General features: G+C 43.8%; 1 protein-coding gene across 1 annotated transcript in view; it reads left to right on the plus strand.

The window, feature by feature from the left end:
- rsrc1 (arginine/serine-rich coiled-coil 1) overlaps positions 1–20,341 on the plus strand; it is a 130,457-nt gene that overhangs the window by 44,935 nt on the left and 65,181 nt on the right. The window contains exons 5-6 of the mRNA XM_085796497.1: positions 3,938–3,974; positions 19,224–19,275. Coding sequence (XP_085652623.1) covers positions 3,938–3,974; positions 19,224–19,275 — 89 coding nt within the window. The remainder of the gene's footprint in view (positions 1–3,937; positions 3,975–19,223; positions 19,276–20,341) is intronic.

Consider the following 20,341-nt stretch of genomic DNA (forward strand, 5'->3'; position numbering starts at 1 on the left):
TCAGTTTCCTGCTCTTGGATACTTTCATATCTAAACAGGAGGAGCTACAGTAAGGATTCAACCACCAACTCCAGCAACCTACTCTTCCACCTCAGATTTGATGTCAGGATTACAGATTTTTTTTTTTTTGCCTGTATGCAACTCATACCATGCCACCATAAATCAAAACTTCGTAGAGGCTCACCATATCATTCAAAAAGTACTGCATAGGGAATCATTTATTGTGCTTACCTTTCTTCTTAACTTATCACTGCTTACCTAAAGCCTCTGTACAGACTTTTCATTTAGTGTTGATTTTGGCGGCCCCTGTGGACGAAAGTGGTGGTGTTTTGCCGGAATGAAGACTGCATTTCCCACTGTCATGAAGACGTTTGTCTGGCCGGCGCGTGTAGATTTGTTTTGCAAACATCGGAAAGAAGACGGGACTTGCTTTTTTTTTTTTTTTTTAGCAGCGTAATGTATCTATTCGTATCGTTTCGTCAGTGGTCCGACCCGACCATGCCTTCCAGAGGTATAGAATTAGACTACTTAGAAATAGCGGATCTTCACACTGATGGGCTCATTTGCTGTTGTAGGTAACAGAGACACACACATCAGCAGAAACCAGAGACTTTTGCGTATCCAGTTAAAAGCTCCGTACAGGGGCTTTACCTGTTATATTAGTAAATCATCATTTTAAGGGTCTCAGACATGTAATGTCTACTCACGTTCTTATCTTTCGCCTCCCTCCGACCCTCCCAGATCTCCAGTTCTTCTCACCGTCTTCCATTTCTCCCAGTGAATGGGTTTACTTTATGCATGATTAATTGATATGGATGACTATCAAAATATGAAGCCCTAAGATCGAGGGAGTCGTTTTTTTAAAGCCTGTTGATGTCATCAGCGTCTGTGTAAGAAACTACCCATTCATTTACTTTGTAGTGGAGGAGACCAGAGATGGGATGTGCAGTCAAAAATACGTTTGTCAAACATTATTTGTTTCACCATTTCAATCATTTCTTTTTAGATGTTAAGTCTGAAAATACATTTATTCAATTTTGAATAATTTAGGATATATTTATTGGTTGGGGGGGGGGGGGCAATGTGTTTCAGAAATTGTGGGGCATGTCCCCCCCCGTCCCCCACAGGATCTGCACCCATGCAGGGCTCAAACTCTCCACACCAGTGTAAGATAAGATAGAGCAGTTGTAGGAAATAGTTTTTCGGTCATATCTGAACCTGCCTTACCTGTAAATGAATAAATGAATAACCACCGTCTTACTGTGTACAGCACCAGATATGTTTTTAATGTGCCACAAGTTCAGCTCCCTCATATATCCGTAATAAGTGACGTGACGCCACGTCTTCTCAACGTCCCAAATGAGTCACTGTCTCTCCACGTCTCCACTTCATCCCTCCCTCTCTCCCTCCCTCCCTCCTTCTCTCCCTCTCTCCCTCCCTCCCGCTGTGTGTGTGTGCCAGGACTATAATGTGCTCCTGTGGTTGTAGTAAGCAGGCCACAGTGTCTCTGAGGCCTTGTGCTACACCACCATTACTATCTGGCCTGCCTCCACTACAAATTGGATGAACAGGCACTGACACATTTTCAATATTATTACATTAAACCAAGTGGATTTTGATTGATAACCTAATATTGGCCTAATGCAAAACATCAATCATGGCAAGTATATTAATTATTTAATATTGTGGCGTAATTCAGAAATCGATGCTGCCTCTGCGTTGAAGGCGAGCAGGGAGGGGAAGGGAGAGATAAGGAGAAAAGAAAAGCTCTGTCCCTGAAGACCTCAGCAGATTATATGATGTTTTGAAAAGAGAGATGAGGATGTAAAATGGTGTGTGTGTGTGTGTGTGTGTGTGTGTGTGTGTGTGTGTGTGTGTGTGTGGTTGTCAGCCATGTGTGTCTAATGGATAGAGCAATCCCTTCGGCCCCGGTGCGGACAGCGCTGGACAGCTTGCCCTTGATGAAGTCAGGACAACAGATGAAAGAGTGGGAGATTAAATGCAAGTGAAGAGCTTAATAAAGGTTGAATCACCAAAATAAAAGACAGGAGAGGGAAAAAAGACGCGGTTATAAAAAGTAAAGAGAGAGAGAGAGAGCAGACGAATAAAGTGAAGGGAAACGAGTGGAAGAGGAGGAGGAGGAGGAGGAGGAGGAGGGATCGAGCGCCGCGTCTCCCCTGTGTTAGATTGTTTCTCGCTAATTGCGCTTCATTAGCGGATTACACACACTGTCACCACGGTAACAAATGTCTTGCTGTCTGGTTGCCGGGCGCCCATCATGTATAATGAATGTGGCGGGGTGTTTGTCAGAATGTAATGTAATTACAGCTAGATGAAGTTTGCCTTAAGTGGTTGACTTGTCTGCATGCGGCTCCCTGACAGAGCGCCCCAACAAACAAACAAACAAACAAACAAGCAAAACATCCCCCTCTTCATCACTCCTCCTCTTCGTCGGCGCGGACGACGGACGACGGCGTGGTCACACGAGGTCCGGCCTGATGGATGGAACGGATGGATAGATAGATAGATAGATAGAGAGATGGATGGAGGGATGGAGGGATGGAGGGAGCAGGGGAGCGGGTGGAGGATGGGATGGATTAGACAGTATGTAATTTTAGAGATGGTGTAGATTTACACTGTGATGCTGCCGGCTGCATTAGCAACTGAAGCCTGTCGATAAGCCTTCCTCCCTCTCAGCACACACACACACACACACACACACATAGTGAAACTCCACGGCCAGGGTGGAGTTGTCAGTAATGGGGGCCAGAGTTGGAAAAGGCGGGGGTGGGGTAGGAGGGGGGTGGTGGCGGGTGGGGGTACTGGGATCGGGGACGGGGGCTGTTTGTGTTCTCTTGATCTTTTGATTTCCACTGCTGCAAATTTGAAATGTGCCAAAATTGCATCTATTATTTACTGCCAATTTGCTCTTTTTAAAACCGACCACCTCCCCCACACCCCCCCAACACCCCCCCCCCCCCAACACCCTCCGCCTCCACTTCCTCAGCTCGCCATTCTGCTGTTGCTGCCCTGATAATCATACGCACATTTTTTATTAATTCACAGATAATAAGCTCCCACTTCTTTCTCTGTAGTTGGGAAATTATTATTAGGTCTGCCAGCAGTGTGGCAACAATACTGGTCCACCTCTGTCTGGTGGCGACGCAAACACACACACAAACACACACACAAACATGCAGCACTTTGGTCTGAAAGATTAATAATTATAATAATTCCTCATTATGTATCTTTATTTTTTCTTCCTTTTGATTCACTACAATCTTTTTGATGTCATCAAGATCAATTTCTCTAACGAGCATTTCAATCCTGCTTCCTCTGTAACTGAAACAGAAAAAGGGTTTTGTTGATTACAACAACTTGTGATTGTATTCCAGCTACAGCACATTACAACTACGAGTCGATTTTATTAGTCAACAGAAGATAAATCTCTGGCCATTTTGATAATCACGCTAAGTTTCTCTAATGTTGATATTTGTGGTTTTAATGACAGTAAACTTTTGGCTGGACATAATGAGAATAAAATGAGACATCATCTTGGACTCCAGAAACATTTGATTTAAGAAAATCTGTGGAACAAACGTAATTTTGAAAAGGGGAAATAATATATGATATTGATTTATAATTTGATTAATTAGTAATAGTTAGCTATAACTGTAAACTGTAGCCAAAATCCCTAGTTGGAATTAATCACATATAATATTCCAGTTAAGTGTGGTAAAATATTCAGGAATTAGTTCAGAAATGTTCATGAAGCACGCTTGAATAGAGTTTGTTCTTCTGTCTCGTGTGTGTGTGTGTGTGTGTGTGTGTGTGTGTGTGTGTGTGTGTGTGTGTGTGCAAAAATGCTCTTTTTATTAAATGACGTTTTGTGTTGGCACTTTATTTACAGTGGGGGAAATGTGTTGTTGTGTTGCAGGGATGCCGCGAACATCAAAGGCAGATTAGAACATCTGGTAAGTTCTATTCGACACCCCCCACACACTTTTATCCCCCATCCACACACACACACACACACACACACACACACACACACACACACACACACACACACACACACACACACACACACACACACACACACACACACTTTGATATCTGCATTCCTAATGAAACCTCCGGAATTGGAGCTGAATACCTGCAGCTAACAGGCAGGGAGAGAGAGACAGAGAAAACAGGGAGAGAGGGAGGGTAGCGTCTCCCCTAGGGCCTGGTCAGCCTTTTATATTAGTGTTTCATTTATCCACATTTCTGCCCAAACACACACACACACACACACACACACACACACACACACACACACACACACATACATACCATGGTTACCCACCCTGTCCCCCCTCCTTTTTAGCTTTTGGTTGTGGATATTTGCATGGATTGATTTTGCAAGCATGCAAACCTATTTGCACATGGATATATGAAAGGAAAGATATATTTTTTTACCTTTTAGGCATAACTGTTGGACACACACACACACACACACACACACACACACACACACACACACACACACACTCACAGACCCTCCTTCCTACCTCTCCCTCTCCCTCCTCCTGCCAGCATGGGGCCTTTTCCTCAGCCTTCTCCCATCCATGAATCGAGGGGTCTGCTGGAAACGCTCTCCTGGGACGGACCCTGAAAATTTAATGGCCAACGTTTCCCGGGTTTCTCTTGCTACTCGCTTTAATACGGGGTCAGAGTGCCGTGCAACAAAGTGAAGAGGTTCTCTCTTCTCTTTTTGGGTGGGAAAAGGAACCAAGGTTTGATGTGCCCCATATTCCAGGGGATGAATTATAGACAGGGGTCAGTGAGGGTCCCGGCTCTCTGTGGATGTCACATGCCCTCCCCTCCCTCGCCTCCCTGCATACTAAAAGCTGCAGGTCCCAGCACCCTACGCAAATGACCTCCGCCGCCCCACCACGTGCTACGCAAATGACCCCTGAATATGCCACACAAATGACTGACCCCGAGATTCAAGCAGCTCTCCGCTCAACTCTCCACTTCAGAACGAGGCAGATCAGATGAAGTTGACCTCAGATTACAGCGTCGTGCGTTGAGTCGTTCCTTAATGCTGTTAATGAGTGTATTCGCTTCACTGATTGAAGTGGGAATACGCTGCCGTGTGAGGTGTTTTTGCTGATTGTTTACATCAGAACCGTTGCAGCCGGCGCCCAAAGCGCATTCGTACTCTTATCACATGTTACAGTTTGGAAACAACCAGCTAAAGCATTGTGCTCCGATTACAAAATTAATGACACGTGAGACAGAACAGCACTAGTCGGGCACACAGGTGTTTTTTTTTAGGCCCGTCGGCAAAACCACTCTCATGTTCACTGAATCACCGCTCCCCGAAATAACAGATGCATCCGCAGCGAGAGATAAATTGAGATTTCAGACACACTCGAATCGTCATCATTTTGAATCACAACCGAATTATATATAGCGCCCGGTGTCGTAATGCTCCAGTTTGGGTTTTGAAAATGTCCGTGGGCGGGTCTGGAGGTGTGATGGATGCGGCGCTCCATAAAAGGTGGTGTGTGAATTATTCAAGAGAGGGGGTTACATACATAAACAGGATTAATCAATACTGGTATGGGCAGTTATATCTCGGCAAACATTACGTAGCCTGTGCGTCCTGTTGGGGGATGAGCCTTCCTGGTAGAGGCGAGTGGAGGAACTCATTTTAATAAGACATGAGCGATGCTCAGACAAACATCTCCGCACAAACTATACAGTATGGATGAGACGAGTCACAAACAAGCGCGTTTTCCCACTTCTCGCACACTTATCTGGTAAAAACTCCCCTTGAGTTGTGTATCACTGCATCACACAACCTGTGTCACGCCGTTGCCGTAGAGGAATGCATACCAGCTTGTCATTTACACACTCATGTTCTACTGAGGATTTGATAACGCACACATGAGTGTGTTTGCATTAAGGTTAGGTGTCTTGGCTGGGATTAGTGCAGCTCGTTTGCATGTGCACATATTTTTGTCAACAGTTTTTTTTTTTTTGCACTAAGTGGACCTATAGAGACAGATTATAACATGTTTGTGTTTGATTCTCAGTCACTGCTGTGTCTTTAAACTCATCAGGATGGCTGGAAAACACACACACACACACACACACACACACACACACACACACTGGTATGTTTGCCAGTGCACTTTTTTTTTGTATATATGTCTCTAGGAATTTGAATATGTGAATACTGAGTGTTTGAATTTATGGGTGTGTTTATGCTTATGGGGAGATTGCACCCCAGTAGTCAGCTGCCTGGGGAGCGCAAGACTCTGATTACGATTCGGGACAGAGGACTGTAAATAATGGAGCTCGTCTCCCTCTGAGGTAGAGTTGCAGGGCTGTTGGAAATCTTGTCTCCCTCTATAGCTCACATATATTCCTGTAGATCTCTAAACAGGCATTTATGACTCCCCGTTGATGTAGCGCTCTTAAGATCAGTGCACCGACCGCGACGACACTTACCGTGATATCGCCCGGCTCGTACCTGGTCTCTGTCATCATTCTACAAATAATTTTATTTTTTAAAATTTTTTATTGTTTATTTGATGAGGACAAAGCACATTAATGAACAATTGGTGACGTACACATGACGTCATGTAAATATGCCGGATTTAGCTCAAAGCTAATTTCCTAACATCCATAGTTCTCACATTTAAAGACGGACAGACATACCATAAAAAACAGATAACAATAGGAAGCTACCTGCGTAGATATAAGAAAAAACTGAATATAATATAACACGGGTCTTCAATGTCTTTCAGGCCAAGGACCCCAAACTGATGGAGAGATGAAGTAGGGACCCCCTACTTTAAATACTTATAAAATTGTGTTATATTATATTAAACTAGGCCTAGTAGCCTACCATGTATACACGTACACTGGATTTAATACTCAGCTATTCAATTAATACACAGGTTCGTATATTCATGGTCGTGCCACTGCCATTTATAAACATACCTTGTTAACTAATACCAATACCAATATTAACAATGTCTTTCATCTGAATGATAATCATGAAGACAAGCTATTCAAATTGACATTTTTATTCTAAGCATAAATGTGGAAACAAAAAAAAGGTAAAACAAAACAAACAAAATTGTATAAGCAACCAAAGGTTTCATGACCCCCCTGCAGAACCTCTGCGGACCCCCTAGGGGTCACAGACCCCCTGTTGAAGACCTCTGTAATATAATATAATCGCATCCTAAATGAATTTAAAGCATTTCCAGCAGTCCACGGTTACTGTACCATTGTTTACCCGCAACAAAACACAATATCTGCCAAATTTTCACCCTGATGTGACAATCAAGTGTCTGTTCAAATTATTCTGGTGCTTGATTTCTGCTGATGAATACCAACAGTACCTCCTCCTGTTTAACTAACTGTATGAGTGAATGACTGGCGCGCTAATTAGGTGGGCAATTAAGTTTTATGTGGTCTGAGGTTTGTTTTATTGTTCGTGTTTGTTTTGTGTTCGTTTTTTCAGCAGATTGACTGAATCATGCGATCAGTAGCGATGCAGAGAGAAAGACTGAAGTTAATTGCTCCCAGTGCTCCGCGTTCGTCTCGGCTTTTATACACACACACACTCTAACACACACACACATGCTCATTCAAGCAGGCACTCGTGAACACACACACAGACACACAAGCACCTCAGTTTGAATTGGACGATTTCTTGCTCTGGGAGAAATAGAGCGATGGTGAAAGAGGTGGCCTACAGCAGCTAATCAGTCCAGATGCACAGCTTCTTAGAGCGAAGTAGAAGAAAGCCAGCAGCTCAATCAATACTTGAAGAATCAGCCTCATCAGGATTATTGGCTCAACCGGCAGCGCTACTCATCGTTCCAGCACACACACTGTCCGGGGGAAGGATGGAAGAAGAGAGGGGTGGAGGCCGGGAGAGAACAAGGGCGAGGGGAGGGGGGGGGGGGGGGATATGTCTTTGGTGTGGAGCTGGAACACGACGTGATGAAATGCTGGTTCAATCAGAGGTTAGTCAGGGTCACAGGGTTAGTTCAGATCATCCACAGTTATGTTTTCTTAACATATTGTTTCGTCATTCATTCATTTTCTATAGAGCTCATCCTGCACTAGGGTCACAGGTGAGCTGGAGCCCATCTCAGCTGACTTCGGGGCGAGAGGCGGGGTACACCCTGGACAGGTCGCCAGTCTATCGCAGGGCCGACACATAGTAGACAGACGACCATTCACACTCTCATTCACACCTATGGGCAATTTAGAGTCACCAATTAACCTAACCTGCATGTCTTTGGTCTGTGGGAGGAAGCCGGAGTAACCGGAGAGAACCCACGCATGCAAACTACACACAGTTTACATATTGTATGTGTTTTTATTTAAATCATTTGTCTTTCATATTGTAGGTTATTTTTAAAGGGTGATTGAAATTTAGTTTTTCTTTAATTATCAATTTTACAGCTATATTGTGTGTGAAGTGGAAACTATTACACATTGAGGTTATGAAGCATCCACTCCTTAAGTGTTTCTTCATCTTTTTTTCTTTATTCTTTATTTGTACATATAAAAACAGTGAAGATTTCAATGTAGACTAGAAGGAAACGTGTGGGTAAATTCGCAGACCCAAGGAGGGCTTATGGAGTGACCCCACCCTGGTATTACCATTTACTTATGTAGAGACAACTATTTAAAAAAAATAAAAGTCTCAATTAAAACCTCACTCTCACAGTGGATAGGCTCTGCTGTTGACTTAATGTCCTCGTTGCCCAGGTTTCCTCACATTGACTCCTACAGTGTCTCAGAGAATATTTAGTCTGCACAATCAGCTTTGTTAAACCTGCTTGATTTCTGTTGTTTTTGTTCAGGGCCTGCAAGCAGATTCTGGCTGTAAGCTTGGCAATTTAAACAACTGATACCAGTATAGCCATATAAATCATAAGGGTGAGCACTTGAATAAAGGAACACCACAGCCCTGTGGATGTAGAAATAATCCGCTGGGTTGACAACCAGAGACCCGTCACCCAGCTTCACCCTCTGCCAAGTAGGCAAAACTCTCCTCAGGTGGTTCCATGTTGTTTTAATTGTCTTTATATGCAAAAACAAATTAATAAAACTTCAGATTCCTCACTCCCACAGCACATTTTATATAGTTGTTTTTTATTCAGTATTACATAGGTGGAAACAAGTGGGTTCAAAAGCACAAAAGAAAACATATCTGTATAATTATCAGCAGTGGAGGCGGCTCTGGCGTTTCTGTTCTCTCTTGGATTTTGCTCTTGGGGAAGTCGCCCTCTACTCCTCCTTTTATTGAAGAGACATTGTACAGCATCAACAATTTATTCATGAAAAGATTCTGTGCATTACTCAGAAGTTTGCGTGCCTCGAAGTTTCTTTTGGGTGGACGGACGGACGGACGGCGCCGCGCCACCAGACCGCCGCGCACATGGCTGGCCTCGCCGTCCCAGTGTCCCTCGGAGAGTTGAAGAGTTTAACCGAAGCAAATAGCTCGCCCGGGCCCACTGACAGATCGGCACCAACAGCTGTAGCCAGGACGGCACACTCGGACCAAGAATGTGACAAACTCATGCAGCATCACTGAATACGGCAGGGAGAGACGACCCAGAGCTGCCTCTGTCTCAGGCTGGAACAACAACAAGAGGCCGAGGCTCGCTCTACTTTTGTCTCCGCTGTCGAACTTTAATTGTCTCATCAAACACTCTGTCTTTATCTGTGTCTGACTCTCTCTTTATATGTCTTTGTCTCAGTCTCTTCCTCTCTAATATGACTGCATAGGATAAAGAGGTGAGAAGAGCCAGAGAGGGAGATTGTGGACAGATAAAGGAAGGGGAGGGGGAGGAGGGTGGGGGTGGCGGGTGCTGGTGTTGATAATCGGCAAACAGATTTCCATGCTTATTACACTAATGATTTCATGATATTTGATGTGGCGGCGGGGGGCTGGGAGGATGTGGAAGGCATATAGGTGGAGGGAAGGGAGGGGGGGGGTCGCCTTCTCTCTTTCTCTCTCTCATCTCCACGGCGCGGCTAAATGATGGAGTAATTTGAGTGACCTCTGACTTGGGGCAGGCCCAGACGTAATTGCATGTCATTCTGGCACTGGAGAGAGGAGGAGGAGGAGGAGGGGGAGAGGGAGAGGGGGGCTCCACAAAATACAAAGTACCCCCCCTCCCTCCCTCTCTCCCACCATCATCACCCCCTTTCTTGCATATCACTTGTTTTTCTGTGTCTCCTTTTCATTTGAACCCCATCACTGTCTTCCTCTCCATCTCGTCGTCTGTCTCGCGGCGGCTCACTCCCTGTGAGTGTTTCCAAAAAAAAAAACAAAAAAAAAAAAAAAAACACACCCCGCAAACAAAAGAAAGATTGCATTAATTTTCAAATGATGATATTACATTAAGCGCAGAGATCTCATATATCAAAACGTGAGAACTACTCCCTTACTGTATGTGCTTCATCTTAATGGTATCGCTGGATGTCAAGGGCATGGAGGAAATTAAATCGGAAAGTGCAGATAGACCAAAGAAGATATTATCTCTGGATGATTGCAGTTTTGATAGGTATTCCAGTGAATTTCATTTTCTCCGGATGGGGAGAAGATGAGTTAGCCTGCACATTTGCTCATTTTTCTTCTACATGATTTATGTGAGTTGAGTATAAAACTCTCTCCTCCTCCCCACCCCCCACTCACACCACCCCCCCCACCGCAACACCTCCCCCTTTATCGGGAACACATACATGCATGCGCACCCACACACACACACATGCACGTGGGGTAGTAAATTACTGCTTTAGAGTTGTATCTCGGCTGGGGCAGTTTTACATGAGTCTATGTATGCCTACTTTTTTTTTTTTTTTTTTTGTACGATTGTAGGTGGGCCAACCGCAGTGCACAGGCCCCCTTTGTGTGTTTGTGCACGCGTGTGCGTCCGTCCGCACCCGTGTGTCTACGCCAAAACACACGCGCGCCCGAGATAGCAGCAGCAGCAGCAGCAGCAGAGCCATCAGCGGGAATGATTCCAGGGAGACGGGGGGGAGTGTCATTACTCAGACTTGTTTACATTCTAAATACGTAATGAAATCTTGTTGGTAATAATGACGGGAATAAAAGTTTGGGAAATTGTAAAAGTGGTGAAGTTTGAGAAATGAGCCCCGGCCTGTGAAATAGCATTTGGGGGCAGGAAACGACATTATTATGCAGTGCTCCTGCCTGCCTGAGACATGAAGATGAACTGCTGGCGGGCCATAAAATGCTGTTAGCCCTAGCCTGAAGTATGGCACATTGTAAAAGAGCCCTGATCCCATATTGCCATTATATATAAAAGTATAGCCATACACAACATTATTTTTCATATAAGATGAGCTCAGATGCGGTGGCCCAGGCCCCCCAAATACATATACTGATAGGCAGATTTCCCCCCCCCCTCCTTATAAAATATATAAATAAACATATTGCCATGGAACCCATCTCTGCCCTGATCTTATAGACCTCGATATTAAAAACAGAAATATTGCATTTTCTAGGGGCTCTGTTTTCCCCTGTCCTCTTTTGGGTATGGGATATATCTGTGTGTTTGTTTGGGGCGGGGGGGTGGGAGGGGGAGAAGAGGAGGAGGAGACGCAGAGGAAGCCTGAGCGAAATGCAACAAATGAAAGAAAATGGAAACAGATGAAGACTTTAAAAATCTAATGAGATGAATATTGAGCGTATCAACTCCAGCATGAAGAGAGTTTGTAGAGGTGGGCCGCTCGGCGTGTGTGAATATATTGAAACTGTTTATTGACAGATAATAATGGTTACAGTGGCGCAATTAAGATTTATGTCACAATAGATGGACTGATGATGTCACTGACGTCCCGGCGTTTTCTCAGGATTATTTTTTAAGGACATTCGAAAGCTGTCGAGTGAGTTTATTCGGGTTCTTTACTTTTTTTGCGACACAAGCAAGGGAAAAGGGAACGTGTGTGTCTGAAGCCAGGGTGTTGATGCTTTTTACTGAATTTCTTCTACAAGTTTTCAAATATAACCCTCTCCGTTTTAAAATGCAGAAGGACATTTGTCATTGGGGTCATTCAGTTTCCCACCAGAAAGCGTAAAAAAGTAGGCTACACTTCCGAGTTTTTGTGAGACAAAGGCAGCTGGACATTCAACTTATTGAGAGTTATTTCCGACGTGTCTTATCTCAGGATTTAGAGTTGTGAGAGCTACTAGTAGTTTAAATTGAGCTAACAATCGTCAGTGACATATTGCTTGATTTGTGAAAATGATGTAGGGGATGACACAAAATCATCTTTGTTACCTGGAAACAACCTTCTCTGTCTAAATCAACTTAATGGGATTTATGGACTGTGAATATGTGAATCACTTAAAAGTGCACAAGATTGTCTCCAGAGTGCACCCACAAAAACCTGGCTGGATAAACTATATTTATTTAATCATATTTAGACAAGATGATGATCACAATGCAAATTTATAATTGAATTACACTGTTTGACGGCTGCGAGCCGATCATTTATCCCCCAAAAGCCGTTTATCACATACTGCGTTTTATGTGCACCATAAACTACTTTTCTTTTTTTTATTGTTCTCATGTTGCCACTCTCAGCAGTAATCTTCCAAAAACTTCTGAGCAGGATCTTTTTTGTCTTTGTCTTGAAATTGTCTCGTACATTGCGGCGTGTACGTCTCGTGTTCCGTCGAGTTGTGGAGTTGTAGTGGAGATGAGATGAGCTCCACTGAGCTGCTGCTCCTCCAAGCTGCAGGAGGATGATGGTTTACTGTGTCTGCCCGTTCCAGGGCTCAACTAATCATCAGGAAGCTCAGCCGAGCTCCTCTCTCTCTCTCTCTCTTTCTCTCTCTGACCTACTACAGTCTCTATCTACCTCTTCACTCCTTCATTGTCCCGCCCTCTCCCCTTGGTTTCCTCCTCACTCTCTCTGTTTTTGTTCACAACTCAATTGACCTGGTAGTATGACCTGAACTGATTATGGTCATTATGAGTATATAAACCGAATGGATGGACAGATTATGTTGGGAGAGGATGAATGAAAGTAACAGTGAGCTAAAGCATTAGTCTTGTAGTTTCTTAAAATCTTTGTAGAAATGAAACAGCTGTGTTTTCTTTCCATTCCTCTGCCTTTCTTTTCTTTCCTTCACTTTTCTTTTCCTTTCCTTTCCTCTGCTTTTCTTTTCTTCCCTTTCCTTTCCTTTCCTCTGCTTTTCTTTCCTTTCCTTTCCTTTCCTTTCCTCTTCTCTTCTCTTCTCTTCTCTTCTCTTCTCTTCTCTTCTCTTCTCTTCTCTTCTCTTCTCTTCTCTTCTCTTCTCTTCTCTTCTCTTCTCCTCCTGTCTGTTCCTGGTCAGTCATAAATTAGACTCTTGTTGCTGTGTGGTCTGATGGACGGAGAGTAAATCATGCTGTAAGACAGTAGCCCAACCATCTGACCACAATCTGGCCAGAGACGCTCTATCTGACCTTTGCTCGGCCTCTGTGTGTGTCTGCTCTAACAGGCATTAATTCATCCGCTGACCCACCATGCTTAGCTTTGTCTGGCTGGCCTCAGGCCTAATAATGATAATAATAGCCCCTTGGAGCAGAGCATGACTCAAAATAGATCAAATTTGCTGCTTGCCGTGCCTCATTATACACAGAGTAGCATTGTTTTTACCAAGTGGAGTGAGGGTTATTTATTTTTCTAATGGGACATGTTTATTTTTGACTAATGGGACAGGCGCTGGGCGAGCAGGCCGAGTTGAGCGCGTCCCGGCGTGTCTGTCGTCGCCGTGGTGAGGTAGGCAAACAAGCTGGAGGCCTCCTGTGAGCGGACTGGACTTCCTGTCACATATAGGGCAAGAGTTAGCCTGAGTCAAGCGGGTGTTGGTGTCACTTCTTTGTGTTCTTTTGTGACTTGAAAAGAAGGATGTTTATAAAAGGGTGTTCCTTTACACCTCATAAGAAAGAGAGGAAGAATACCTGCACCATACACATACCAGTCTAGATTTAGATAAACACACATATAGAACATGGACAGAGAGCAAATGAGTTTCTGCTTTTGTCAAGTGTTTCACCCCAAAGTCTCAAAAGACAGATTGTCAAAAAGCCAAACACAAACACTAATTGCCAGATATTCCAACAGGGGGCAACATGTAAAGCACTGGTTTGCTCCAGCAGAGGTGTTGGTGGGACGGTGGCAGGGTGAGCAGAGGGAAAAGGAAAAGTAGGCAGGGTTTGAACTTCTTTATAAGCTTCTTTTTCATCCTTTTATAAAAGTTTTCACAAAAGCACAACCGAGGGGAACGCGGCCATGATTCAGTCAGTGAATGGAAGATGGGCAATTATTCGTTGGGTTTGGGACAGTGACGGACTGGCACCAAAAAGAGGCCCTGACATATTTGACAGAGAGAGGCCACACATTACACAAACTCTAAATGTATATATACATAGCAGTGATCATAATGATGATATATGACAAGAAAATGCATTGATCTCCAATAGCAGGATTCGAACCCAGACCATTTTGACATCACAAATTTCTGGCGACCCCACGATTACGTGACTGCACATGATCGCGAGGTTGCCAAAAATTTGTGATCTGCTGTCAATCAAGACGCGCCAGCTCAGATATTTTTATGCTGCATTTCATTTGAACTCGATTTATATTTGAGAAAGTGAAAGTATAGAATAAAATTGTTCAAGATCGTGTGTGGTGTTTTTAATCATAATTAAAAAGAATAATAATTAGTTAAAAAATATATTTTATCAGTAATTTTCATTTCATTCATCAATTACTAGACATTTCAGGCGACCACATTTGAATTCCAGGCGACCCCATGTGGGGTCACGACCCCAAGGTTGAAAAACACTGCCTTACTCCATTTCTTACTGTGTGTTCAGTCTTTTAGAGTTGGCCGGCCGTAAACAGCTGGCCCCGACTGACCTTTTTTTAAAAAAAAAAAAATACAGCTACATCAGCACACCTGCATCTTCACACGGCCACTTATACGATACGATACGATAAACTTTATTGTCCCGTTCACGGAAATTTGTCTTGGACACTGTAGCTGCGCCATAAATGCCTTAATGGCCACAATGACAAAGACAAAAAACAAAAAGAACAATACGCCTCAGCCATATTAATCCAACAGCATTGCACATATCCCATAACATAGCACATATTCCATAACATAACACATATTGCACACATCCCACAACATAGCACATACATACACCTCATAAATTCACTTCATTATGCAGCCGTTGTGGCATTAGCCCATATCGCCCTATGGCCAGTCCGTCCCTGCTTTGCGATGCCTCTTGTCCACGTGTCGTTGGGTGAGACGCTGAAGCCTCGACTCATTCTGACTTCAGCGTCTGTCACTCTGTGTGTACTGCATGTGACACTTTTGTCTGTTGTCAGGTGAACAGCGCTGCGGCAATTTCCCACATCAGTGGCTCTGTACGAACCAGCCGTTTCCCAATAAAAGTCTGATCGTTTCTACTTTATGAAACCTATCCAGTCGACGGCGGCTGTCTGATCCCGTCTGTCTCTGGTCTCCTCCTATTTCCGTATCCTTCTTCATCATCCTCCTCTAATTTCTCCCTCATCTTCCCTCGTCTTCTCACGCTCCCTCTTTCTGTCTGCCATACATCCAGAGCTCTGAAGAAAAACAAAAGCAACTTTGTGTCTGTCTTGTCTTTTGTCCCCCTCCGCCTGCTTCCCCCTCTCTCTACATGGTGTGATAATCTAAAGCCCCTGTAAGGAAATTCGCTGCTTATTTCCAACACACACTCCCCTGCTTCACTCTCTCCACACACACACACACACACACACACACACACACACACACACACAGTCCTCCTCCTGGTGTCTCATATTTGTTTGTGTGTGTCGAGGAGGCACGGCTCTAATTGTGGGGCGAAGCCACTTCAGATGCAGCGGGCGCCTCTCTCCCAGTGGGGGGAACGCCGATCTGCCTCTGGGGAGCACAATTAACGCCTTTTTTATTGTTTACTAATGAATTACACACAGAGGAAGCGGGCGCGCGCGTGTGCAAATTAGAGTGAAAAATAGAGAGTTTGTCGGGAAGCAAAAACATGAAATGTCACGTGTGCTTGTGTGTGTGTGGGTTGTGCGTCATTCTGTTTGCTTAGTTGTGAGCTGACTTGCGAGCACCTTTTACTTTCACTTGTGTTGATAATTAGATATTAATTAACCCGTCCCAGGGTCAGTTTAGCTCTGTAGGCAGGAAGTTCACACTTAGCCTGCTCTTTGTTTTATTTTTTCTCTCTTTTCTACAGATATTAGCTGTAACTTAGTTGCTTTATCAGTTAATTGATTGACAGAACATTGACTAACTATTTTGATAATCAAATAATTGCTATAATTATCATCTAGGTGAAAACTATCAAGGATTGAGTCCAGTAAATGCGAACGTAATAGTTTCATTTTAAAATGATTCCTCACTATTTTCTGACACTTTATAAACAAAAGGATTGATCCATTAGTGGAAATAATAATCTGCAGATAAATAGATAATGAATGTAATAGTTAGTTAGTTGCAGCTCTGACAGGTTAATTGGTAACACTTTATAATAAGTACACACTATTAAGCATTAATAAATACTGAATTCATCATTTCTAACACATGAATACTCATTAGTATGTAGTTTATAAACACAGTTAAAAATGTTTTTACTCATCATTGATAAGCACCAACTGTATAAACTACATACTAATGAGTATTCATGTGTTATAAATGAAGAATTCAGTATTTATTAATGCTTAACTAATGCTTAATAGTTTGTACTTATAATAAAGTGTTACTGGTTAATTCAATGCTGAATCAAACATAGGAAAAAAGGGAGAGAGAGAGAAAAAAACCATCCCTCCAGTGCTTGATGAGAAGGCTGGTGTTTTCCCATTCACGTGTGGCAGGAAGGTGACAGTTGCTTTGACATCACTGATTAGTGTTGTAAGAGAAGCAAGTTGCCTGAAAGTTTCAGCAGCGTCACACAATGCAGCAGCAGTAGTCTGTCTAGAGTGATTCAGTGTCTTATTACCCTTCAAGAGCTGGAAGCTGTGTGTGTGTGTGTGTATATATGTGTGTGCATTTAGGATGCATGGCCTTACACATGCCTCAAGGCCAATGTAAACAAATGCTAATGTAATTATTTCGGGGGGGGGCGTCGTAATAAACTGTAACTAAGATGATTGCGCGCGCACAGGTTAGTTAAGCCGTGGTGCGTTATTGCTGTAAATGAGTCGTCACAGTTACAAAGACTGATTTCCCTGTGGTTTTTATTGTTCGGCAGGCTAAGCCCCGTACCGGTTAAATGGGTTCAAATCCTACTCAGGACAGTCATTTTGTGGCATGTAATCCCTCCATTTGCTCTAAGACTGTTCACATAAAGGCAAAGATGCCAGAAAGCAAGAAAAAAAATAGACTGAAATGTTCCCTAATCAGTTCTTCATGAAGGGGAGTAGAGGATGTGTGTGTGTGTGTGTGTGTGTGTGTGTGTGTACGTCTGTGTGTGGGTGAAGGCCTCAAGTTTTCTTCCCCTTCTCCGACATAATAGTGATTGGTAATTTCAGCTGTCGAGCATTGCAAGTCAGTGTGAGCGTGATCCATTATGTCACCTGCTACAGGGGGATACACGCACACACACTCACACACACACACACACACACACACACACACACACACACACATATCCATGTTGCATTAAGTGTGTGTCAGTCTGTGTCTGTGCGGTGCCTTGATGTGCGTTTCCATCTAGGATACAGCACCCTGACATCGCTACATTAAAGGGGGTCATTATATTTCCCCGACTGCCACCGAAAAGTGACGTTTTTACAAAGTGACAAGTTTACAGTTTGATAAATCAGATTTTTTTTTTTTTTTTTTGCTGTGGGGGGGGGGGACAGAAGAAGGAATGGTGCGGAGGAAGAGCCGGGTTATCTGTGGTGGCGGAGGAGGAGGAGGGAGGAGGGAGAAGCGCTGCCTGTCAGCGACGCCCCGGCCCTGTCGTCTAAATGATGCTCCCAGGCAGCGGATTCAGATCCCATCCCCATTAGCATTTAATTTCTCTCTAATCCTACACACAGTCTCCGCCGCTGCATGGTAACGAGGTCCGCCGCCGTGCCACGGTAGCGCCGGAGAAAAAGAAAAAGAAAAAAACCTCGGAGAGCAATCTGCGGCGCGCTCGCCTTTTATAGCTCCACGCCCTGTCGTAGCCATCATTCTTCCTTGACAATTAAGACCCTCAAATCTAATAGCAGTGATATTGGAATTACAGCAAGGCCCTTTTGAGGGCATGTCAGGAAAAAAAAGGGCTGCACCTCCCAATACAGCTGTCAAAGCACGAGGCCCTCCCCCTCCCGTTCGTGCCCGCTAAGCGTTTCTGATGCATACACACACACACACACACACACACACAGACACACACATGATGGGAAGGGGAATATGTTGAGTCTTTGGCTGTGATCTTTGTAAAATGTGCTCTCTGTGCCCTCTTATCCAACTCTCTAAAGACTTGTTACAGCAGCTTTTGTTTTCTCTCTTCTCCTCTCCCTTCTCCCTCTCTCTCTCACTCTCTCCCTCTTTGTCTCTAAATTTCTCTTCATCTCTTCCTCATTGATTCTCCCTGGTGTGTCAGGGATGTTGTTGCTTTCTGTTTTTTACTAGCAGGGTTTTTTTTTTTTAAAGAGACGACTAGACTATAGCAGCGCGCCGGAGCCGTCCCCCCGGTGCTCCGTGAGGACAGTTTAAGGGAACATTCGGCTCTAATGGCTGCAGTTAAAGATTATCATGGGTAAAATATATTTCAGCCTGAGGGGACGCAACAGTTTCAGAGCTAGATTATATAGATAAAGTTGTGTTAGTGCGGAGGCTGACTGTCCTGTCATGAACTGCGCTTTGTGATTTCTCAGGCACTAGGGTAACAGTGGAAACAGGTTGATCATCCCTTAAGAGGACGGCTTAGAAAGCCTCTGAGTTAACAAGTGTCTCTCCTGCTCTAAACGCCCTCAAGCAGCTCACTGAGCCCTGCAGCTCCACGCTCCGTTCTGCAGCTGCCCCCAACCTCTGACCCAGACAGAATAAGAAACTCTGCGTAGGAAGGAAAATAAAACATCACATTATCGTTGGCGACTAATTTTCTCTCTTATCTTCCTCTGTGGCTCTTGTGCAGACTCCGGCGGAGCAGGCTAAAGTTCGGATGCACATGGTCCTGCAGGCTGCAGGTAAGTGGATGATGATTCTGCTTCTCTTTCTTGTCGCAGCGTGGTGCGGAACAAGTGTCAGGATCTCCACACTCGATGCTGATACCAGTTTCTGCTCACTCACTCACTAATGCTAAGTTGTAGGCACTGTGAGATAACACTATGGAGTATATACTGTACCTACCTGTCAGTGCAGCTTTTTATTCATGATGGAGGCACAGCTCCAGGGATGACAGTCTTAATTGTTCTGTCAATCCACCACAGTTTCTTTAAGGACATGTGCTTTCATTCATAAATGTACCCTGCTCTGCACTATAGTAAGAATTTATAAGAAAAAAGAAAACACACATTACATTTTTTTTTTTTTGCACCACGTAGACATTTAAATTTTGGCAAATTGGTCCATTGCCATAATCCCTATAGTTTTAGGAGCAGGTCCGTTACCTTTAATTGTCGGTGCAAGCTATTTTTAGAACGGCGGAGCAGAGCCGTGAGCTGCTCAGAGCTACGCTACGGAGGCTAATGGGATTTCTTGGTTTCTCATCAAATACACAATCCAACAACTCCAAAACGCTCTGGTGGACAAGTTGTTTTCGAGGTAAATTCATTCAAAACTGCTGATGCGCGTTCACGTTGGGGACAATTTTTCGGCAAGCAGTCTCTGCATTGCCTTGAAAACAGCTCTGTTTCATAATGTTCCGTTATTATCTCATAGCGTGGTGAATGTGCAGGTCACAACTTGTCCACCAGAGCGTTTTGGAGTTGTTGGATTGTGTATTTGATGAGTTTGACGAGGGAAACCAAGAAATCTGCTCCGCCGTTCTAAAAATAGCTTGCACCGATTATTAAAGGTAACAAACCTACTCCTAAAACTATAGGGATTATGACAATGGGCCAATTTACCAAAATGTTGAACTATCCCTTTAAAACTAGTGGTGACTGACCATGATACAGAACACTATACAATGTGTACAGTGTTTCACTGATCATTTTTGCACGGATCTTCCAAATGTAAGGCCCTTTTAATTCACTATATATGTGTGTATATACAATATATATATATATATATATATACTTACATACATAC

Source organism: Trachurus japonicus, chromosome 13 (assembly GCF_045865225.1).
Source record: "Trachurus japonicus isolate A0001 chromosome 13, Traja_1.0".
Lineage (NCBI taxonomy): Eukaryota > Metazoa > Chordata > Actinopteri > Carangiformes > Carangidae > Trachurus > Trachurus japonicus.